This window comes from Syngnathoides biaculeatus, chromosome 16 (assembly GCF_019802595.1).
Source record: "Syngnathoides biaculeatus isolate LvHL_M chromosome 16, ASM1980259v1, whole genome shotgun sequence".
Taxonomy (NCBI): domain Eukaryota; kingdom Metazoa; phylum Chordata; class Actinopteri; order Syngnathiformes; family Syngnathidae; genus Syngnathoides; species Syngnathoides biaculeatus.
This window is the reverse complement of record NC_084655.1, coordinates 18,004,867-18,027,172: the sequence shown is the minus strand read 5'-3', so window position 1 is coordinate 18,027,172 and position 22,306 is coordinate 18,004,867. Positions and strand designations below refer to the sequence as shown.

The 22,306-nt window shown below is 44.1% G+C and overlaps 2 protein-coding genes across 4 annotated transcripts; both read right to left on the bottom strand.

The window, feature by feature from the left end:
• Nucleotides 1-2,739: 2,739 nt before the first annotated feature.
• mreg (melanoregulin) lies at nucleotides 2,740-6,404 on the bottom strand. The gene is made up of 5 exons (XM_061846391.1): nucleotides 6,267-6,404; nucleotides 5,288-5,453; nucleotides 5,104-5,194; nucleotides 4,738-4,901; nucleotides 2,740-3,467 (listed from the first exon to the last, which is right to left on the bottom strand). The coding sequence occupies exons 1-5, from the start codon at nucleotides 6,359-6,361 to the stop codon at nucleotides 3,279-3,281; spliced, it is 705 nt and encodes a 234-aa protein (XP_061702375.1). The 5' UTR covers nucleotides 6,362-6,404; the 3' UTR covers nucleotides 2,740-3,278.
• Nucleotides 6,405-7,248: 844 nt separating this feature from the next.
• On the bottom strand, nucleotides 7,249-20,998 carry stard3 (StAR related lipid transfer domain containing 3). Of its 3 annotated transcripts, none has more exons than XM_061846389.1 (15): nucleotides 20,604-20,998; nucleotides 17,657-17,886; nucleotides 17,465-17,542; nucleotides 15,821-15,865; nucleotides 15,666-15,719; nucleotides 15,362-15,479; nucleotides 15,183-15,284; nucleotides 15,030-15,085; nucleotides 14,857-14,949; nucleotides 13,053-13,115; nucleotides 11,022-11,117; nucleotides 10,479-10,558; nucleotides 10,297-10,401; nucleotides 10,121-10,214; nucleotides 7,249-9,036 (listed from the first exon to the last, which is right to left on the bottom strand). In XM_061846389.1, exons 2-15 carry the CDS (start codon nucleotides 17,870-17,872, stop codon nucleotides 8,905-8,907), a joined length of 1,332 nt encoding a protein of 443 aa, XP_061702373.1. In that variant the 5' UTR covers nucleotides 17,873-17,886; nucleotides 20,604-20,998; the 3' UTR covers nucleotides 7,249-8,904. The 3 variants fall into 3 exon arrangements, with proteins under 3 accessions (XP_061702373.1, XP_061702374.1, XP_061702372.1); XM_061846388.1 differs by having other exon boundaries at nucleotides 7,252-9,036; nucleotides 15,821-15,898; nucleotides 20,604-20,996; XM_061846390.1 differs by lacking the exon at nucleotides 15,666-15,719 and having other exon boundaries at nucleotides 7,250-9,036; nucleotides 15,362-15,467; nucleotides 15,821-15,898.
• Nucleotides 20,999-22,306: the final 1,308 nt, after the last annotated feature.

Genomic DNA, 22,306 nt, shown 5'->3' with positions numbered 1-22,306 from the left:
CGGGGTACACCCTGAACTGGTCGCCAGCCAATCGCAGGGCACATGGAGACAAACAGCCGCACTCGCAATCACACCTATGGGCAATTTAGAGTGTCAAATTAATGTATGTTTTTGTTGGCATGTGGGAGGAAACCGGAGTACCCAGAGAAAACCCACGCAGGCACGCGGAGAACATGCAAAGTCCACATAGGCGGGTCCAGGATTGAACCCGGGATCTCAGAACTGTGCCGCCCCCACTTAATACATCAAAGGTGAAATATTAGTGCAACAAACATTGCAAAATTTAAGGTGAAATATTAGTGCACGAAATGGATTTCACACACATCCCTGGGATGGATTTCATCTGACAAAAATTGTGGCATCTCTATGAAATTATAAAGATTAATTGGGGGACATCAGTTACTTATGGATTTTTTTTCATTATTTTATACTTAATATATATAAAGAAAAAAATCGATATGTATTTTCAACATCCCTGCTTTACTTCAAACTTTCATCTGGACTCCAAAAAAAACTTGGAGTTGGGTTTTAAAATCACAAAACAGCGAGAGATGGTCTGACAGGCAGGCTGCCTAAATGTGACACTTTGACAGAAAAATACAACTTTTTTTTTTTTTTTGGGGGGGGGGGGGTTATCTTTTTGTGCCAGCGTCGTGACACCGTCAAGCACTCCTGGTTCCGGTCCGCTGCCTCGCGGTCGGCGCATCCGCCGATTCATCACCTGCGAGACAGAGCGACACGCTCAGCGCTCGCCTCTGGAAAGTCGCCGGTGCGACGTTGCTCCGGTGACTCACTCATCCGCATCGGGTCATGATGTAACATCGACGCTCCCGCGCACACAACAAAACATAAACAGCTGCTGTTCATGTTAAACCTGAGCCGCTCGTGATCCAAGACCAAGCTTGTTTTATTATCACAGTGAATGCTCGGTTCTCGAATGTCCCCATTCGCGAACAAATCGATTTTCAAACGAAAATGTCAACATTTTTTTTTTGCTTCTGTTTTCGAATGAAAGTCGAACGCACCGCAAAGATGATTTCGGTAGGGAGTCATTGGTGAGGGATGAACCACAGCCACGCCGGGGTGGGGTGTATATTCGGTGGGGGGTGTTTTAGGCGCTGCCAGGAAGAAGAGCCGTGTTCCGAAACCGACGTACTGTCACAGCTGTCAGGGGGTGACGTTCGGTTGAGCTGTCAACGCGCTAGAGATGGGGAGCGAGGGAGGAAAAGTTGGTGTGTGTTGGGGGTGGGGGGAGGGCGGTTGAAGCACAAGCCTGTCAAGAGCTTGGAAATAAAGCGAGGCGCACGCCCACGTTTTGTTTTGCTGGAAGAAGAAGAAACAATCGTGAGCGACGTAAACTAAAATGACGAAATCGGAGCGCTGCCAAAATGGAATCATCCCATCAATCCCGAGCAGTTGGATTGGGCGGGGGCAAAACGCGTACAACACAAAAAAATCCATTTAAAAAAAATGACAAAAGAATTTCAGAGAAAAATCACGTATTTACAAGAAAACATCAGCAGTCCTCGTATGATGAAGACATGTAATCTGCATTATTTGTTTCTGTGCCTTTATTTTGCTTCATTCACGCCCGTAATTTAAAACAGGAAGTGAACAATTCTGGCAGCACGGTGAGTTATCTGCTTGGCCTCACAGTTCTGAGGACCTTGGTCCGAACCCGGCCCCGCCTGTGTGGAGTTTGCATGTTCTCCCCGTGCCTGTGTGGGTTTTTTTCCGGGCACTCCGGTTTCCTCTAAATTGCCCGCAGGTGTGATTGTGACTATTTGTCTCCATGTTCCCTGCGATTGGCTGGCAACCAGTTCAGGGTGTACCCCGCCTCCTACCCGTTGACAGCTGGGATAGGCTCCAACACTCCCTGCGACCCTCATGAGGATAAGCAGCAAAAAAACAAAACGGATCTTCATATAAGAGGCTCACACCAGAAAGAGCCGCACAATGAATCATGAAATCATGATGCACAAACTCTTCTCTTCTCTTTAATTATGGCATGTAGTATGTTTTCATCCATCCATTTTTATTAGCTGCTTATCCTCACGAGGGTTGCGGGGAGTGCCGGAGCCTATCCCAGCTGTCAACGGGCAGGAGGCGGGGTACACCCTGAACTGGTTGCCAGCCAATCGCAGCGCAAATGGAGACAAACAGCCGCACTCACAATCAAACCTACGGGCAATTTATAGTGTCCAATTAATGTTGCATGTTTTTGGACGGTGGTACGAAACCGGAGTGCCCAGTGAAAACCCACGCAGGCATGGAGAGAACATGCAAACTCCACACAGGCGAGTCCGGGATCAAACCCGGGACCTCAGAAGTGTGATGCAAACGCTTTCCAGCTGCCCCACTGTGTCGCCAGTTTGTTTTTATAAAGTACATTATTATTTATGAATGTTACAAAATTCCTGGTGCTTTTCAGGATGGCAGTCGGGGTGGGGGGGGGGGGTGGAATGGATTAATTGCATTAACATTCACTTGAAAGAGGAAAAATGGGTCATAATAGCGCGCATGTACACACCCGATTGAAATAGATCACATCACACGTAAACAGTTGACCAGAGCTCTTCAGTCGGGATGAATTTAAAGTCTGCCAGTAAACCCGGACTAGTGTTATGCTTTGCTGAGGTAATAATAGTAATCACCATGACAACAAACATTTCCTGTCAAGGTTTTTATGCCCCTCATAATGAAAGCTGTGTTTGCAGAAAAAGTCGTCGTCGTCACGCGTGCAGCACAAATATGACCTTGAGGAAATATTTGCGTCTCAAACTCAAACAAAAACAAGCAGCAGCTGAGCAACAGAACAGGGTCCAGCTCCCCCCCTGGCGAGACCTCAAGACACCAAACGACGCCCCGCGCCAGGCCCCCCCGGGATTTGACGCATGCCTCGCGGAGCGGCGAGCACACCGTGTCCCGTGCCAGAAAAATCTTCCTTCAGTGCACTCAGCTGTACTTCAAATAACCCGCTGACAACATGTGACGCGGACTCATGATGGGAGTCCGCAGGCTTGCGACTTTTATTCGGTATCATTCTCGACAGGATTCGTACAGAGAGAAGCGTGACCGGAGGGGAGGGGGGAGAAGGGGGGTTGGCGCAAACACCCGACCGACCGCTCGCTCATTCTCCGGACATACTTAAGTGAGTCAGCAGTCTGGATAGGAAACTCGTTGTCTAGTCACGTGACGCTTCTCTTCAAGCTCGCGGAGGACGGCTAACCTCGTCGCCTGCCGCCCCCCGCCGGGGGGTCCGGAGCCGCCGCGGCCGTTCAGGACCTGTCGACGCTCTCCACGCTGTCGTCGTCGGGGCAGCCGTTCATGGCCTCCACGCGGGCCAGCAGCAGCGGCAGGTTGATGGCGCCCAGCGGCCCGTCCTCGTCCGAGTCGTCCCGGGGCGGGTAGAAGCGCTTGGCCTTGGACATGAAGTCTTCGGCGATGTCCAGGTACAGCAAGCGATCCTGGCCATTGGGGATTAAAAAAAAAAAAAAAAAAAAAAAGGTGAGAAGTCTTTCCAGCTCCGGAACCAGAGTGAGGAATTCTGAGAGCAGGATCTGATTGAAACAGTCTCAAGCTAGCGTAATTTCTGGCCTACAAGCCGCGACTTTTTTCCCCACCCTGCGCTTTATGTGGTGATGCGGCTAATTTGTGCATTTTTTCCTAACGACCGCATGGGGGCACTCCAGCGGAAAAAGTAAGAAGGAGACCGGTGGAATATATGTGCCGAGGAAGGGATTTTTACCGGCCTGTTAGGGCTGCGCTAGGGTTAGCGCTGTGCTAGCGTGTTGCCGCTGTGTTACCGGCGTGTCTCAGTGATATTGCCAACTTTTTAAAAATTATATTATTCTAAATCATTATTATTATTATAGTGCATTGATGTACTTTTTATTTTATTTATTATTTTATTTTAACTGGCCCTGTTAGCGTTAGCGCTAATGTTAAGCTCTTTCTGTGTACCGTCTTCGTAAATAACTCGCGTTTCAATGTGGGTTACAATGTGGGCACTTGCGGCTTTTACATGGCTGCGTATGGACGTACCAAATGGTATTTCCTTTACAAATGTACTTACTCGGTGAGACTTGTAACCAGGTGTGCTCTGTAGGCCGTTAATTACGCTATATTTGCGATTTACTTTGCAATCAGTGGTTTGGCTGCCGCGTCGTTGTTGCTCAAGGGCGGCGTTGTTTTTAATCGCCGCTGCGCGGAGGTGGATGGGGCGGGGAGGTGGTTTGGCCGCATGTGGTTTGGCCATGATCCGCATGTCATTTAAATATGGCTATATTGCCCCGGTCACTTCACTCGGTCGTGAGATGTTCTCTCCTTCGAAACGACCTTCCGTGTCAGAAGGGGCGTGTCCGTCTCCCATAGTGAATGGCACAGCGTGTTTTCAATGACCAATGTCCCAGTGTGACATCACGGACAGAAGATGCAGCCAATATGGCGACCACTTGGATGTCGGACGAGGCTTCTGCAACTTTGCGCATGGATGACGCACTCTCCGCTCATATTTATTTTTTCGTATCGACATTCAAGTGAGTAATGTCATATGTCTTTTTCATTACAATATCTATTTTAGAATTATTTCTAGGGATGACACTTGACCTTTAAGTTTCCACCCAAAGAAGTTACTCGCCGAGATGAAAACTAGGGCGAACTGGCGGCACGGCAGGTTATTTTGACACCGTCACAGTGCCAAATGATACACGGCGGACAGATTTTGGAGCGTCTCACCAGGATGAAGAGGTATCGCTCCGGCGGCGGTTCCCTGCTGCTGAAGAGCGACGTCTCGGAGTGGAGCGTTTGCAGCAGGGAGCGCGCGGCGGCGGCGTTGCGCATGCGGTCCAGCGAGGCCCCGGCCGACACGTTCAAAAGCGAGTCGGCCTCAGCCATGAACCCTAGGAGACAAGGTCAAAGGTTAACTTCTTTCTTGTTCTGTAACTGCATAGGTGACCCAATTATTAGTTTCTCAATATATTCAACCAAAGGCATTTTCTCTAGAAATCCTTGGATTTTTTTTCCTCATGATTTTCTTTCAGGTACTTTATACAAGACAAGTTTACTTTACAAGCAGTAGTGAGGATAAAACATGGCACTGACCAAGGTTCTCCAAGATGGTTTTCCACTTATCGCGGACTTCCCTCCGCGTGTCCCGCATGGCCTCGATGTCCACGCTCAAGCGGCGGTAGCCCTACGAACCCGAAAAGACTGCAAAGCTCCTTCATTCCATCTCTGTCCATTGTTTCAAATTTGTTTTTTTTTTGTTTTTTTTTTTTTGGTGTACCGTGGATCCCATGCGGGTCTTGTTGCGGGCCTGCAGCAGTGAGTAAAGGGTCCGGTCGTCATCCCGTTCAGTGTGGCTCGGGTCCCCCGGCTCGCTCCACAGGTTGGCCTCCTCGTCGCGACGCTTCTGCACTTCGCGGCTGAAATAATCCAGCGGATCCGCAGCCCTAGAAGAGGTACAGAGCAAAAAAGAAAATAAATAAATACAATTATTTAAATTTCTTTTTAAAAAGCTATTTAAGAATACGCACAAATATTATATATACATACACACACACCATCATTTTACATAACACATGCTATGATTTTCAAATGCAAAATAAAAAAAATGTTAATACATAATTGTGTTTAAATGTATTTAAATTATCAAATATGTCAAAATTTTTAAAAAGGCATAAAATGTGAAGAATTTTTTTTTTTACAAATGCTGGTTATAGGTTGAGAATTGTTGAAATGGTAAAAAGAGCAAAGAATTTTTTTTGAAAAAGCTATTTAAGAATACACACATTATATATACATTCACACACACAAATATACATATCACCATCATTTTACATAACACATACTAAAATTACAGATGCATTATAAAAATGTTAATACATAATTGTGTTTAAATGTATTTAAATGATCAAATAAGTCAAATAGCATTTTTAAAAAGCCATAAAATGCAAACAACTTTTTTAATTTAAAAATGCTGGTTTTAGGTTTACAACTGTTGAAATGGTAAAAAAAAATAATACATGGTTACAAAAAAAAGTGGAAAAACACTATTACCAGTAATTCTGTTGTTGTAATAAACTGGTACCAACATAGGTTTGCAAATGTTTACATTTTATTAAACCTCAATCAGGAATGTTTAAATGTCCGTTTTAGTCCCAGATCGCATTCGTAACGCCTCGCCCGGAGGCAAAGTATTCCGTTGGCTTTTACAAAACCCACTAAGGTATTGAAAAAGTGGTTTTTTTCTTTTTTTTTTTTACCCGACTAAGGCCTGCTTCTCGTCGGCATCGCCGTCGTCGTCGGCAGAGCAGCAGCAGCAACACTGCATGCAGAACTTGAAGAACCCCGACCCCATGGCGGATCACCGCCGGATACCCCAGCAACTTCTTCTTTCGAACGTCTGGGGATGCCTTTCGCCTCACGCTCGCTCTCACATCCTGACAGGATAAAAAAAAAAAAGAAAAAAAAAAAACAACAACAGAAAAGCAAGTCAGCAAACGTTTGAAAGTCCGGGCCGAGCATGACCGTCGTTTCCATCACCTCATATTCACGTTCCGATCACCCAGGATGCTCCGGTGGAGGCCGGAGACGTTCTGCTGCCTCTTGAACAGTCCGGCAGTCAACTCGCACATACTCCGCAAAACAGCAAATCGCCCCGGCACACGGTCACAGCCGTGTCATGTGAACAGGACCCGGCCCCCAGCCTCCCCCCCTTCTCGTCGAAGGACAACACCTCTTTTGATCATCTTTGTCAAGGGGCCCGCTTACGCGCTCCCACTGTGGCTCGCTCGCTATAAAACTGTCTCAAAACGGGCACGGTTTGGGCTCCCCCCCGGGGGCCCCCCTGAGTTTGCATGTGACTGACACAGCCAGCTCACATGGCTTTATTTGGATCACCTGCTTTTATTCCAACGGAGGAGCTCAAAATGCAGCATAGTAAGCGATAAAGCAGTATTTTGTCCCATGAAGAAGGCATACAGAAATGCACGCCTTTTCAGAACATATGAGCACATTTCTTTTGAGAACATTCTTCTCATTGGTCATATGAGTCCCACCAGCTCCGCATAAATGCGACAGAGATGGAGTCCACGCTTCGGATCTATGCGTACGTTTCAGTTCTGCCAATGGACAAATCGGGACCAGATAAACGACAGATGACCAAGTGTCGCTCAAATGAGTAATGAAAGTAACCATTGACCAGTAGAGAAAGAAAAGGACCTTATCTCATGAAATCAGTAATTTATTAGACACTAGCTAAAAAAAAAATATACGGTCAGTTTGTCATTATGAGTTCAAAAGACGACATTTGTGTAAACAAGTACAGTATAATGGGTGTGAGAGACAGCGTTAAAAAACGGCGCGTTCATTAAGACACAAAGCAAAGATTTGCATTGAAGGCACTGAAAACGCCGCCACGGATCATGAACCCCGTTTGACATTTTCCGCACTCACATGTCTGCCGCTGAATGTGAGCGTAGAACAATCTGTTCTCTTTGGCCTGGATCATCACGTTATGCTGCTTTCATTAGAACGAAAGGGGGATTTAAAAAAAAAAAAAAAAAACCTCACAAAACAATGTTTCTGTGATTTTTGGCCAAAATGTTTATACTTGTAATTAACTAGCGCTGGTCATCCTCACAAATAGTCGTAAAATATAATAACACTTGTTCCCTCGCTGCATATTTTTCATGAATTTAGGATGGACTGAAACGGTCCCTGAATGGTTAAAAAAAAAAAAAAAAAACTTGACTGCTGGCCCATTCTTCACAGCTCCTAGCTTTAATTTACATTATTTTTGTATTTAAAGTCAAATATTTGCATCTCTATGCAAGGTGCTTTTTGGTGCAGTGTTTGACGCGCTATGCCTGTAGGGAATATTGAAGAGGGAGCGTAGTTTGCATTTGTTTTTTTGTAGCACAATCAAATAGCTTCACATGAATTATTGAGAATGTGAAACTCAGGTTCTTGGATATTATTGTGCTGTTATTGAACTACAAACGGTGATTGGTACTCGAGTTGCAAAGTTCTGGGAATTTTCTAATTTGTATATTTTTTCCTGGGAATTGACGGAATTTTATGGGAATTAATCTGAATGAAGGGGCATAAAACAATTTATGAAAGTGAAGTTTGGCTCTTTCTTAATAGGGAATTTAAATAGAAAATGGGGAAAATGTATTTTGTCATAATCGAGACTAAACCAGATTTCATGCAAATACAGTGGTACGTAGATTTACAGGTGCCGCAACGGGCGTGTTTTTCCAGTTGGGAATTGTCGTTTGGTCGATTTTTTTTTTTTTTTCCCCAAAGTGGTGGCATAAGCAAGCTTCAGTAATGGTTAAAAAAAAAAAAATTGAATTAAGGTACTGTAAACCCCTTGCAAGTGCTCAAGGAGAGCTATTTATATTGCATGAATGTCTGCTTCTGATAATACAAAATGATTCTATTGTGCTAAAATATTACACATTTCCATTAAATTACCCTGACTTCCCGGGTAAATAGTGTGGAAAGTTTTCAATTGGGATAATTTCTGAAATCCCCGATCTTAAATAACCATGGAAATTTACTGGAAACTTACCACACTTTTGCAACTCTACTAAGCTGCCTCTTTTTTTTTTTTTTCCTTTCCTGTTTTTGGCACTCGAAGGCAAGATCAGCTTCGACTTGTGCTGTCTCCCTCTGGTGACTAAGTCGGGAAATTGTTGAACGGAGGGGGAAAAAAATAAAGTGAACGATCAGGCCAAAGAGCGCAGAAAGAAGGCTCAGAAAAAAAGTTCAGTCATAGTTGCCGCATTGTTTGCCAAAGCGCGGTCAAACGCGTGCGTCACGTCTGCTCGGCTTAAGAAGAGCCGAGCGGCAGGGACGCCTCCTCCCTCCTTTGTCACGGTTTTTGGTGTTGTCCTAGCACGCGTGGTGTTGGCGGTGGCAGCGCACGGCGGGCCGCAACTCCACAATGCGCTGGCGGAGGTGGGACATGAACTCGAACATGGTGGCGGCCAGACTCTGGTGGATGAGGTAGCGCGGTAGTCGACCCTGTGAAGAAAAAAAAAAATATATATAAATGTGTCCATTTACTGTAGTTTTCCACAAACTACGTCACATCCGCGCACGTAGGTCATGTGACTCGCGAAAATGGCAGCGCCCCTGAAAATTCGGAATTGTCGATAAAAATCTTTTCAAAACACTATTAAATGAGAGAGGATTTGACATCATATTGTCAAAATAGAGTACATATTATTACATGAGCTATTGGATACATTGTGGATCCAAACCACCGGAATTTCCCTTTAAGAACATTTGTTTGTTTTCAACACCACGAACTAGCTGACAGTAGCCAAAGTGCTTTTTAGGTTTTGTCTAAATCTGCTGCTGCATCTTCTCGTGCCGACTTTTCTGCTCTTCATGGCCTCAAATCTTAACGAACATACGCAACTCACGTCTGTACTGTCTATATTTATAGTGAGTGTGAGGCGCACCATCCCTTACACATGATTCATACTGCGTACCACATTATGACACTTAAAATCTTTGGAAAATCCTGATCTAGTCAAACCCTCTGCCATTTTGTCTGCGCCGGGAGTATCTTTGCATTTTTCGCCCTCCTTTTTCAACATTATCGGCCCAAAGAAGAAAGCTGTGTCTTTTAGCAATACTTCTGCAGCCAAAAGAAAATCCATTACCATGGAAACTAAGCGAAAGATCGGAGAAAGGAGAGACGCCAACACCACCAAGGCTTCAGTCAGTCGACCGTGGCGACAATTATTAAAGACAAAGACTGTATTTTAGCGCATGTGATGACGGGTTCTGTTCCTCTGTCGGATACAACCATCACAAAACAAGGTTGAGATGGAGAGGATTGAGGACCAGGTTCCCCCTCATCTTCTCCATCCACCTCTCAGCAGTAATGCTAAGTACATAATCTTGTTTATTTCAATGTATTTGTTTTTACACAAAGTATTTTGACGTAAATTCTGACATTAATGGCGGAATCCGACTTAAGTCGAAATTCGAGTTAAGTCGCTACTCTAGGAACGGATCTCAGTCGTAGACCGAGGACTCCGTGTACTTTCTTCAAACAGTGTCCAAATGTCACTTGTGACTAGTTCTCAGTTCTCACCTTCAGGTCCGTGTTGAGGATCCAGATGAAGGTGCAGACGGACGGGTTGGTGCTGGATTTGAGCACCACAAAGCCGCCGGGACCGTTCTCCCCCCTGTTGTGGAAAAAGGCACACAAAAATGCATCATCACGTCTCCCAAAAAGAAAAAGTGACATTGGCGTTTGTTGTTCCCGACCTGACGTAACGTCCGCTGGGCGCCTTGGCGTCGTGATCGGTGGCCATCCCGGCAGATAAGTAGCAGTCACGTTTGCGCTCCACCCGCCGGACATTTACAAAGTCCCTGAAACATGTGAATGGTAAAAAAAAAAAACACGGGAGACGTTTGCGGAGTAGCGAGCCAAGACGGCGGCTAGATACCGGGCGGACACCACTCCTCCGGCCGCCCCGGCCGAGACGTCATACGTCACCAGCGTGTTGTCGTCAACCCGCTGGAGGATCTGAGGAGTTGGGCAAAAATAAAAAAAATAAAAAAACAGCTGAACTATAGAGCAATTCAGAATGTTTGCAAATAATACTTCAAAGCATATAACTCAAGTAATATCTATCCCGTTCAAAAATGTTGGTGACCCCAGCTGTAAATTGTCCTTCCTATCAGTGCAGTTGTGAGCATGACTGCTTGTCTACAAGTGCTTGGCGATGGGCTGGAACCACTCCCAGGTGCATCCCGCCTCTCGCCAAAAGGGAGCAGAAATACGCTCCACTACACCGACTCTACTCACCCTGATGAGGATAATCGGGAAAGAAAAAGGATGAATGCCTGTACGATCGCCTTTAGGCAACATCGACCACGACCAAGGCTAAGATTTATTTATTGCTTTGAGAGAATATTTTGGCTTCTGGGAGAAAGTGTAAAATGTATTATACAAAGGGGAAATCAAGCGAGTACTAGTCAAACCTAACCTGGCAGGCAGACACGGTTCTGTTCCACAGGACCATCTTCTCAGGCTGCAGGATGACCTCCTGGTAAACCAGCTCAGCAGGGCACTGCACGAAGGCCTGACGGAGCACAAAACAACAGCAATGTAACCAACGAACGTCAAATTGTCTTGTAATATAGTACGAAAGTTTAAAAGTATTTCACTGCGAGATATATAAATTCCTAGAATGATGCAAGTGGGAAAATGCGAAACTGGAACTATATCATTCTTCCTTGAAATTTCCCGCCCAATGGACCTTTCCGACCTGTCGATCGCTCGTACAATAATAGCCAATCAGATAGCCGCATTGTCTTAACCCCTAGCTTGACACGCCCCTGCTGCCATGTTGTCCCACAAGCAATGCTGGTTGCCAGTAGCGGGCGCTGGGAAAAGTTAATGTTACGAAGAAAATGTTTCTCAGATGTGCTTGGGGAACGTGCAATTCTGATGAAAGATATCGCGGGGCCCGGTTGATTCATTTTCCAAAGGCTAAAACAGTAAACGAAGTGTTTACGATGGATTAAGGCTTGCGGAAGAGCGCACATACAACTAAATGTGAACAATATCAACAAACACAAGGCTGTATTTTCGAAGGTAAGCGAAGGAGAAGTATCTTCCCTGAGTTTGATTGAATTATTATCAGGGCTTTATACATTGCAGGAGAACAACTTTCACTTTGTTAGCATATCACTGACCTGCTGAACGATGCGTGTCATGTTTTATGCCGAAGAGTCGGGTTAGGGATACGTAAATGTGCCAAGTCACGCAAGAGAAAGGTCTATTTAGCTATTTGTAGCACATCGGACTTTTAAGACAGAGCACTGTGTTCTATTATGGGCCAAGTCAAACTTTTTCATCTGGTGACTACGGTACTGAGTTAATTACCATTGTTTAAATGTAGAAAATCGAACCTCACTCAATTATAAAGACTCCAATGATATTACTCATGATCTTTCCGAGTAAAAAGTACTCACCCTGCTTTACATGCGTAGTACGATTCCACTATTTTATCCTGTTGGATTTCAATATGAAGTTTGAGAGGCGTCAAACTTTTTTGCATCGATCGCCAACATTTCGCGCTAACTCTGACATTGCGTCCTACTCCGTCCAAAAATCTCAATTCCGTGTACATATCCTTGCGTGAAGCAGTTGAGACCTCTCTGTAGAACTCTCTTGGACAAATCTGACGCATTTGGCAAAAAAACATACCGCAATATTGTCTGTAATACGCGATAGAGAATCCACGATTGTGGGACACGGCAAATGTAGCTAAGGGGGAGGGGGGGCGGAGCTTAAGATTACCAGTCGGAAAGGTCCATTGAGTGATTATGGACTAAATTGTTACGTTGTTCTACATTATTATTATTATTATTGTTGTTCTTGTTTGACATTTACTTGGGAACTTTTGAGGTTTTCTTTGCAGTCGATATGTTTCAGTTTTTAAATTCATAATCATTACTATGAATAAGAATAAAACCAGTTGACATAAATCGAAACGCCTCTTCTTCACATGATGCTGCTCAGTCAGAACTATGCCGGGCTGAGGTTTTCCTTGAAAAGTCCCTTTCGTAAACTTGTTTACGATCAGGAAACAGGCGGAACACCCTGTTGGTGTGATATATTAATCTACACCATCAACCACATCTACACTGCGGATACAGCGCCTTGGGTTCTATGTAGCATGATATGACCAACACCTCTGACGTCTCCTGGCGTCCTCTTTTGACTGCATTTTGTGGCCTTAACAAAATGTCTGAAACCATTTAACAAAGCTTTAATGGAGTTGCTGGTACGGCCAATTGATTGAAACGGTGAGGAAAATCCATCACGGCTTTGGCAACAGTGACATTTTAATCCTGAGAATGAGGCGATAACGACCAATGATGATAACGGGGGTCATATGTTTTAAAATAGCTATACTCAATGCGGAGGCAAACAAAGGCGGAAAGCCGTCAACAGGATGCATGTGGCCAGTGAGGACGACATCGCCACGGCAACCGCCACCCCCCCCCACCTTGAGGATGAACGTCTTGCCGTGGAATGGAATCTCCAGGGTGTAGACCGAGTCACCCATGTCCTGAAACGACAAGAAACACAAGTTGTGTAATCAAGAGATCTATCATCACTCGAGGTGCTGATTTATGCTCACCGCTGTGGAAAATAAGAAATGCGACGTGAAATTTCTTTTTTCACAGTTTTTGTGGTCATGAAAAATAGGTTCTTGGAGTATGGGATCCATTTGTGAATAGGGAACTTAGCACAATGATGAGGATTAAATGTGCAAAATAAACTCATGGAACATGAACAGAGAGCTTCCGCATGTTACTTGAGTTATTATGTTGATATATATATATACACGCACAACTCGAAACAGGAAGTTACAGACAAAAGAGAAAAGTTCAGCGTGGCTATGTGGTTCACTCTTTTCAAAGTATGACTTACACAACCTCTTTTGGTTTGGTACTGTCTGCTAAAATGTACCAGGAAGTGCACTATGTCAAAGTTTGACCCCATTTTGCCCTTTTTTGTGTGCTTGGACAAGGGAGTTCATGTTATAGCCGTCAATCAATTTCCTATAGAACTGACACGAGAACAGCTGACTTTGAGCAAGAGGTGAGGGAGATAATTAAAAAAAAAAAAAAATCACTCATTTTCAAAGCTGATTAGTGCGTGCGTCTTTTTGGAATGTGGGACGAAGCGCAGAGAGAATAAACTCCACGCAGAAAGGTCAAAGCCAAGATTTGAATCAAGAACATCATGACTGCGAGGCAAGACGTGCGGAATCAACATTTAATCACGGAAAAGAACACAGTGTATTCGGTTGTTTTGCTTCTTTGTAATCACGGAGAAACGTAGTACTTTTAAGCATATCTTATAAGAATTCAGACTTCATCTTGAAAAATTACACACGGCCAAAACTTCCCTAAGAAGGGTTGTGTCAGGAAGGGCATCCGGTGTAAAAATTGTGCCAAACATATACGCGCGTTCATCTGAGATGACACGCTGTGGCGACCCCGAAAGAGACAAGCCGAAAGAATAAATATTTAAAAAAAAAAAAGACTAATTTGGTGATGAGTTGTCATTTAATTAAAGGCCAAGTGTCATGAAATGGATGATTTTTAGTGTGTTATTAATGAAAAAAACGGCAGCCGGTATGGACAACAATGGCGCACTCAGCCACATGCGACGACAACGGCGTAAAGCGGCCCGGCTCGGCGGTGTTGTTCATCGCGGACGGCGGGGGCTATGAACTACGCCGTAAAGCGGCCCGGCTCGGCGCCAAAAATCAGCCACCCCGGCCGACGAGCCCGGCGGCTGGCTCTGCCTTCCCAGCCTTGTTGACAAAGCCGAGCCTGGCTCATCTCCGCCGCGGAAGTGGATCGGATGGGGAGGTGGTTCGGCCGTGATCGCATATCATCTAAATATGGCTCGAAACAATAGGGTAATATTGCCCCGGAAACATCTCTCGATTGTTTTTTTCTCTGAAAAGAGCTTCCGTGTCAGAAGGGGCATGTTCGTCTCCCACAGTAAGGTCCACCGCGTGTTTTCAATGGTGGAATGTCCGGGGTGATGTCACGGACAGGTGATGCAGCCAATATGGCGACCACTTGGATGTCGAATGACTCTTTCGCAACTTCGGAAGACACGCTCTCCGCTCATATTTACTTTTTCGTATAGACATTGAAGTGAATAATGTTACACGTATATTTCATTACAATATATCTATTTTAGAATGTTTATAGGGATGACACTCGACCTTTAATATTGTAAATTGTGAATGCTGCTTTGTCAGAAAAGGGCTGACAAGAAAAGCTCACATTGTTCTTCTCAAACTTCCAGTTCTCCTCCTGGGCGAGAATCTGCTCCAATATGGTCATCGCCTCACGCCCTTGTCGCACAAACTCCTTCTCCTGCAGCGAGAAGATGCACAGAAAGTCAGAGAAGAGAAAAATCTCACACCAATCGTGAGATGGGATCTCCTTTGGGGTACCTGAGCGGTGACGGCGCGCCGGCCGAGACCCTCCTCGTCGAGATCCTCCTCGGAGCCTGATGGGTGCGGGGGAAGAAAGTCAGCAAATACAGGGAGAGAGATACGAAATGGGCTTGCGTTGTCACACCCCCCCAAAAAAAAAAAAAAAAATACCTGCAACCGATTCAGGTGGAGAATAGAATTGTCCATCAGACACGGCGCGGGGGTACATGATGGGGGCGCGCTCACAAGCGGCGTTAACCGCCGCCAGGTAAGCTGAGGACAAAAACAAGTTGCAACGTCTAAAACCTGGTTTCGCTCGGTACGTTTCGGACTTGACGGCCGTCTCCCACCTCGCTCGTCGTCCGCCTCCTGCGTGAGCACCTTGAAGTCCAAGAACCAGGTCTCCAGCCAGGCCACCACGAAGGAGGCGATAGGCAGCACGTAGCCAAATGCATTCTGGGAAAGAAGCTGAACCGACACAAAACGGTACGGTCACAAAGCGCTCCTGTTGCCTGGAGTGCTTTCAATCACTTTACCGGCACTCATGCAGAAGTGAAAAGTTTTGAGGTTAAAACTGATGAGCCACTTTTACCCCCCACCGCACACAAACACACAATCACACAAGAGGGAAGAAGAAATAGTAGCAGCACTTACATTAGAAACGATGACCTTCACTACGAGAAAGACGCTTGTCACGAGTGTGGTGACCTGCGGGGTTTTTTATTTTTTTTGTTTGTTTTACATCCTCGTGTTCGGGGAAACTTCGGCGGTAGGTGGAATTTCATCAAAAATATTCCGAGGCGACTCACCGCGATCACCCACCAGTGCCTCAGCCGGAAGGCGGCGTAGCCCACCTGCAGGCACAGGAAGCGGAACAGCGCCAGGAGCTGAGAACAGCAAGAGCGTACGTGTGAATGTGGATACGTTGCCACGGCAGAACGGAGCAACCGCAGGAACAACACAAATGTGCGGTTGCAAAAACAGTCTACGATCACGGCTCTGTGACTGAACGCTCAGCAAGTGCTTTGGGATTGGGGTATGCACGAGCACAGTCGTCCCTTGACAATTGCTGTCTTAACGTATCGTGGACTTTTTGTAAGGAGAACAAGAGTTTTGGGGGTGGGGTGTGTGAGAGCAAGCGCAAGAAGGAGCGAGACTTTTGGATTAATTAAACGTCATAAAACCAGTTAATATCTTTACATTCTCTTCTATTTTAAAGTACAATTTTATACGGTGCTATCTTTCTTTATTAAGAGACACTAATGAGTTAGTTTGTATTAAGAAACACAGACCAACAAATGTTATGGGATTACGGATTAATGGCATTTTCATTCATTTCAATGGGGAAAGATGATTTGAGACGCAAACCTTTCGAAATACGAGTGTGGTTGCAGAAAAAATTAAACCCATATCACAAGTTATTACTATATTTATTAGAATAGTATAATATAAAAAGGGGGCACAGTGGATCAGCTGGTAAAGCTGTTGTCCTCACAGTTCTGAGGTCCGGGTTCAATCCCGGACCTGCCTGTGTGGAGTTAGCATGTTCACCCCGTGCCTGGGTGCGTTTCCTCCAGGTGCTCTGGTTTCCTAGCACATCCCAAAAACATGCAATATTAATTGGACACTCTTATTTGCCCGTAGGTGTGATTGTGAGTGCGGGTGTTTGTCTCCATTGTGTCCTGCGATTGGCTGCAACCAGTTCAGGGTGTACCCCGCCTCCTGCCCGTTGACAGCTGGGATAGGCTGCAGCGCTCCCCGCCACCCTCGTGAGGACAAGTGGCAAAGAAAATGGGTGGATGGAAAAGCAGTGAATACCGTATCTTTACATTCTCTTCTTTTTTAAAGTACAATTTTACACAATACTAGCTTTCTAATTAGTTAGTTTTTATTAAGAAAATATCACAGTGTGCGCTTTTTCTCAAAAATACAGTCCAACAAATATTATGGGATGCTGGAACGGATTAATGGCATTTTCATTCATTTCAATGGGGAAAGATGATTCGAAACGCAAAGATTTAGAAATACAAGTGCGGTTGCAGAAAAAATTAAACCCGTATCTAGAGTAGTATTAAACTAGAATAGTATAATGTAAAAACATTAACGTTGATTCTGATGTGATATTTTCCATTCACCCATTTTTCATACCACTTATCCTCACCAGGGTCGCAGGCAAGCTGTAGCCAAAGGGCAGGGTACGCCTTGAACTGGTTGCCGGCCAATCACGGGCCACATAGAAAAAACAACTTTCAGGTCTTAAACATTTGCCTTGTACTTGTTGAACTCAGGCCTGCTGGACTACTGTATTTAAATAACGGTACCGAGAGAGTTATGTGTATAGTATTTGGGCTAATATTTGGCGTGAAATTTTGAGAATGACTGCGCTAGATCCAGCGGATGACTCGGCGCAACAAAATGGAGGTTGACAGTCATAATAATCTCGGCTCACTTACAAAGATGTCAAAGAAAGAAGATCTAAAGTTGTAGTCAATGACTTCCTTTTCCAAGCTGTCCCAGATGGTGCTGGAGAGCTGCACGGAGGAAGAAGTCCACACGGACACAGAGATTAGTCAAACTTTACATTGTACACGAGCCAAAAAGAAAAAAAAAATAAATAGACAAAAACAAACACCGAGGCCGCTCACGTTGAGCTCGATGATCCACAGCAGCGAGATGAAGAGCAGGTCGAAGGTGACGAAAAGGCAGAAGGTGCGGCGGACGTCCGAGATCAGCTTGCGCTCGGCGGGCGGCGGCAGCAGCAGGTACGGGGACGGCAGCGACAGCGAGGTGGAGTACGACGCGTTCAGCGAGGCGATGGCGGGCAGGCTGCCCCCGAGCTCCCCGTACTCCGCGCTCGGCATTTTCCCCGCGCGACCTCCAAACCGACACGCGTGTCATCATTATGAAATACAACTAAACAGTTGTCACGATTTGCAGTGGGCTAAATGGCCACTGTGCTGCTGGCAATTTTGGCCACACGGGGGCAGTACAGCGCAGACCGACAGGTGAATTGTACACAAACATACATTGTAGGCGTCACAACACCTACTAAATGATAAACAATATATCCGACTGGGAGTGTTAATGACTCTAAATGTGTTGCTGCACCATTTCCTTTTTAATAGTTACTTGAAGTGTTAAGTGTTTTTCAATTGTGTTTTAGCATTAGCATTAGGCTAGCAGACTAAAGGCCAAGATGTGCGCGTGTTTTAAGTACATAAAGTCTAATTTTCTTTGCTCCATGTATATTTTGACAGTAAACCTCAACTGGGACTAGCATGAAACAGCTTGAAGTCCACATTTTCAGGTATTGTTCAATACTTGGAATCGAGCAGCAGTAAGGAAATAAAGAGAGGCGCTACATTTAGGAAGAAAACATCTTTGCCGCCATCTTCTGACATCTGGAGGCAATTACAAACCTTTTTTGTGTGGGAGTCAATTACTGTATCAGTGATTTTTTTTTTCTATTTGTAGCAGACTGTTCACTACATGGCCTTCTTTATTAAAAAAAAAAAGGGGGGGGTATGTCAAAAATAGCATCAAAAACGTTAAGTACACATAGATTAAGTGATGGATTCATGAATTCATCTAGGGTTGGGCAGTAAACAAGCTTTTGCTTTTAAAGTTGCCTTTAATCCTCTTTTTTTTTTTTTTTAAATGTAGTGTCCTACATCTTTACCCAGTTTTTTTTCTTGGTTATTATCATGTTTCTCCATCTCATGCACAAGAAAATTTTGAGAAGCTTGCCCTCTTGGTGCTTTTTTAAAGGGGAAATCCACTGGTTTGTATTAACAATGTATCCAATTGGTCATGTCATATGTTTTCCATTTTGATAATGTGATGTTAAATCCTTTCTCGTTTAATAGTGTTGTTTTGAGAGGATTTTTATCGACAAGAATTTTCAGAGGCGCTGCCGTTTTTGCGAGTCACATGACCTACGTGCGTGGATGTGACATGTTACGTGCCGCAACAAGGGCTCGATTACATGGGACATCGTTTATGCTTAGTGCTGATTTCTCGGATTTATCCTCATCTGATGAAGGAATACCAGTATCGGTTGATCGGGAAGACGGAGGAATACTTCTCTACATGGCGCTTACAGCTGTGTATTCCTCCATCTTCCCGATACCCCTTAAAATTCTTAATTGTCGATAAAAATCTTCTTAAAACACAATTAAATGAGAAAGGATTGAACATCACATTGTCAAAATAGAGTATATATTACATGACCTATTGGATACATTGTTAATGCAAACCAGTGGATTTCCCCTTTAAGTGGTTTAAAAATGGATTCAATCAATCAAACTTTGTTTTTGCGGCAAATTCAAAAATTTAACCCATTTGTGGGCAGCGTCCCATTTTTGGGACATCATTTTTTTCACGCATTATTTCCTTCAGCATATCAAAATATTTAATTGTTTTAATCTGAAGCCATCATTTGGTATCAAGAGAGGATAACTCATCGGTCAAAGTTTGCGGTTAGAAGTATGGGACGAGATTACAAATTAGTAAAGTTATCATATAACTTAATCATAAACGAAAAAGAAGTGTTATTTCCTTGACTGTGGCCTGTCAGGAGACTTTTATCCCAATGAGGCAAAAAATTTGCCAGTCTGCCCATGAATGGGTTAAAAGGCAGTCAAATCAAAATTAATAACTACATAAAAATGCTAAACAGGGACCTTGGATATGAAATTTTCTGCCATAGCTTGTGTTAACGTGTGTTGGGGAAATAATTCCAGTCGTTGAATTGAATTGCAGACTTCTCCCTTCGTGAGTTTACGGCAAGTTCCCTTTTTCTGCTCCCAAACAAGCTCCATAAAAGGTGAGCTTGAATGTGTTTGACATGGAAGCCACAAAATAAACACAAAGTCTTCCCAGAAAGGACATGCCCCATGCCCTGAAACTTTTGTTTCGTTTCCCTTAGCAAGACGCTGACAAAGAATGTCAGCATCATGTCAGCTCATAGTATTTTGTGTGCGATTTCATACAAACATGGCTAATAACCAATGTCAAATAATAGTAATTCCATAAATTCACGATGGTGAATTTTAACGGCGTTTCGAGGATGTTAATGTAATTTATTTTTATTCATTATTTGGACACAAACGTAGAGGAACGCTAACAGTGAATCACAACCTCTCAAGTTTGAATTTTCTCTCGAGGTAAACAACAAGCCTTTCCCATTAGTCATCTCTCTGGAGTTGACATTAAAATACATGAAACCTTATATTAGTTATTACATGACATGTAAAAGAAAAAGAAATCTGTGAACTACACTCGTTGGGAGTTACGAGTCAAGATTTCAAGTTACCAAGAAAACAGGCAAAAAAAACCACAACATAAGATGCAGAAGGAAATACATAATATTTTGTCAATCATTTAAAAATAACCGGCATGTGATATTGTTGCTATCTCACAGCTGCTAGCTGCCCGAGTTAGCTCACCCAAAAAAATGGCTAATTTACCTTCCTCCCTTAGCTAGCATGTGTGGAATGTTCGACACTAACTCGCGAGTAAAAGATGTTAACAATCACTCGTGACGCGCGTCTTCATTACAATGACGGAATTTGTTTGGTTTTTTAAACTTACTTGTTTTACCGCTTCATCATCGCCATGCCAAGTTTTTCTGCCAGTCTTACGACCTCCCGAAGACAAAAAATGACAAGGAAAGAGAAGTCCCCGCATTGTAGTCGCCTGACGGCGAACGCGTCATCACGCCGACGGTTTGCGCGTGCGCGGATTCGTCGTTATTCCCTGAAATGTTTTCCTCGAACAATAAAAAAAAATGTTTTGTTGTTTCGGGATTTATTTGAAAACATACGGGTCACGTTTGTTTAAGTGCAGAGATGCAAGGTTTGTGGTTTGCCTAATTTTGGGGCAGACCGAACGTTAACGCGATCAAAATTGAAACTAAACGCATGCATGAAACATTTTGAAAATGTCACCAGCTTTTTTTTAAATGTAAAAGTTGATACTTGTTGAAGTGACGAAACGCAACCGAAAATGCGGATCCCGAGATCATGTGACCACTGCCGTCGTGAAAAAAACACGGTACCGAGAGGTTACCCATACTTAACTTCCGGTTTCGGTGACAACGCGAACTGGACTGCGTACAGTTTTTTTTTTTTTTTTTAAATAGAGTTATTGGTCGTTTTTTAAAATGCATTATTTACCTGGAGGACCAGAAAGAATTGCGGTGTGACTTTGTTGATTGAGAAACCCTTTTTCTTCTTTTCCTTTGGGCATGTCCCAATTAGGGGTCACCACAGCGTGCCATCTTTACCCATCTAAGCCTATTTCGTGCATCATGTGTCCTCCCTCACAACATCCATCAATCTTTTCTTTGGTCTTCCTCTCGCTCTCTTCCCTGGTAGCTCCATCCTTACCATTCTCCTACCAATTTCCTCACTCTCTCGCCTCTGAACATGTCCAAACCATCGAAGTCTGGTCTCTCTAACCTTGTCTCCAAAACATCAAGACTTCGGCTGTCCCTCTGATGAGCTCATTTCTAACGCTATCCAACCTGCTCACTTCGAGCAAGAACCTCAATGTTTTCATTTCTGCTACCTCAAGTTCTGCTTCCTGTCGTCACTTCAGCACCACCGTCTCTAATCCGTACATAACGGCCGGTCTGATTGAGAAAGCCTATGACAGGTTATTCACAGAGGAACTGTGGAAACTGAGGAAATCGGGAGTGGCAAAGAAATATAATAGAATAATACTGCAGGATATGTATGAGGGCAGCGAAACAGTCGTAAGGTGTAGATGTGACGTCAGTATTTAAAGTGGAGGTGGGAGCGCATCAGGGATCCACCCCGAGCCCCTTTTCCTTTTGCAATAACGACGGATATGCTGAAATATGAGGTTCGACTGGAATTCCCATGGGCCGTGATGTTCGTAGATCACATCTTCATCGAGAGTAGGGAGCGCGTGGAGGAAGTAAATATTAGCAGAAGTAAGTCAAAATCTGTGTATGAATGAAACGAGTGAAAGGGGAAGAGCGAGATGTGAGGACTTTGCATGTCCCATGCAAAATAAATGTAATTTAGATTAATTTAATTATACTATACGGGGTGTGCAGAAAGACTGCAAATGATGACAAGTGTAAAATGTATCAATCTTCATAATCATTGCGAATCTTATTTGTTAAATATTTGTTGAAAATTCCATTTCTTGAAAATGTGCACGTGTCCAGACTCAAGGGACATCGTTATGATATTGTATTATACGTTTCAGACGCTGTAAATAAGACAAAACCAGTAAAGGCGGGGGAAAAAAAGTGTTTTATTCTG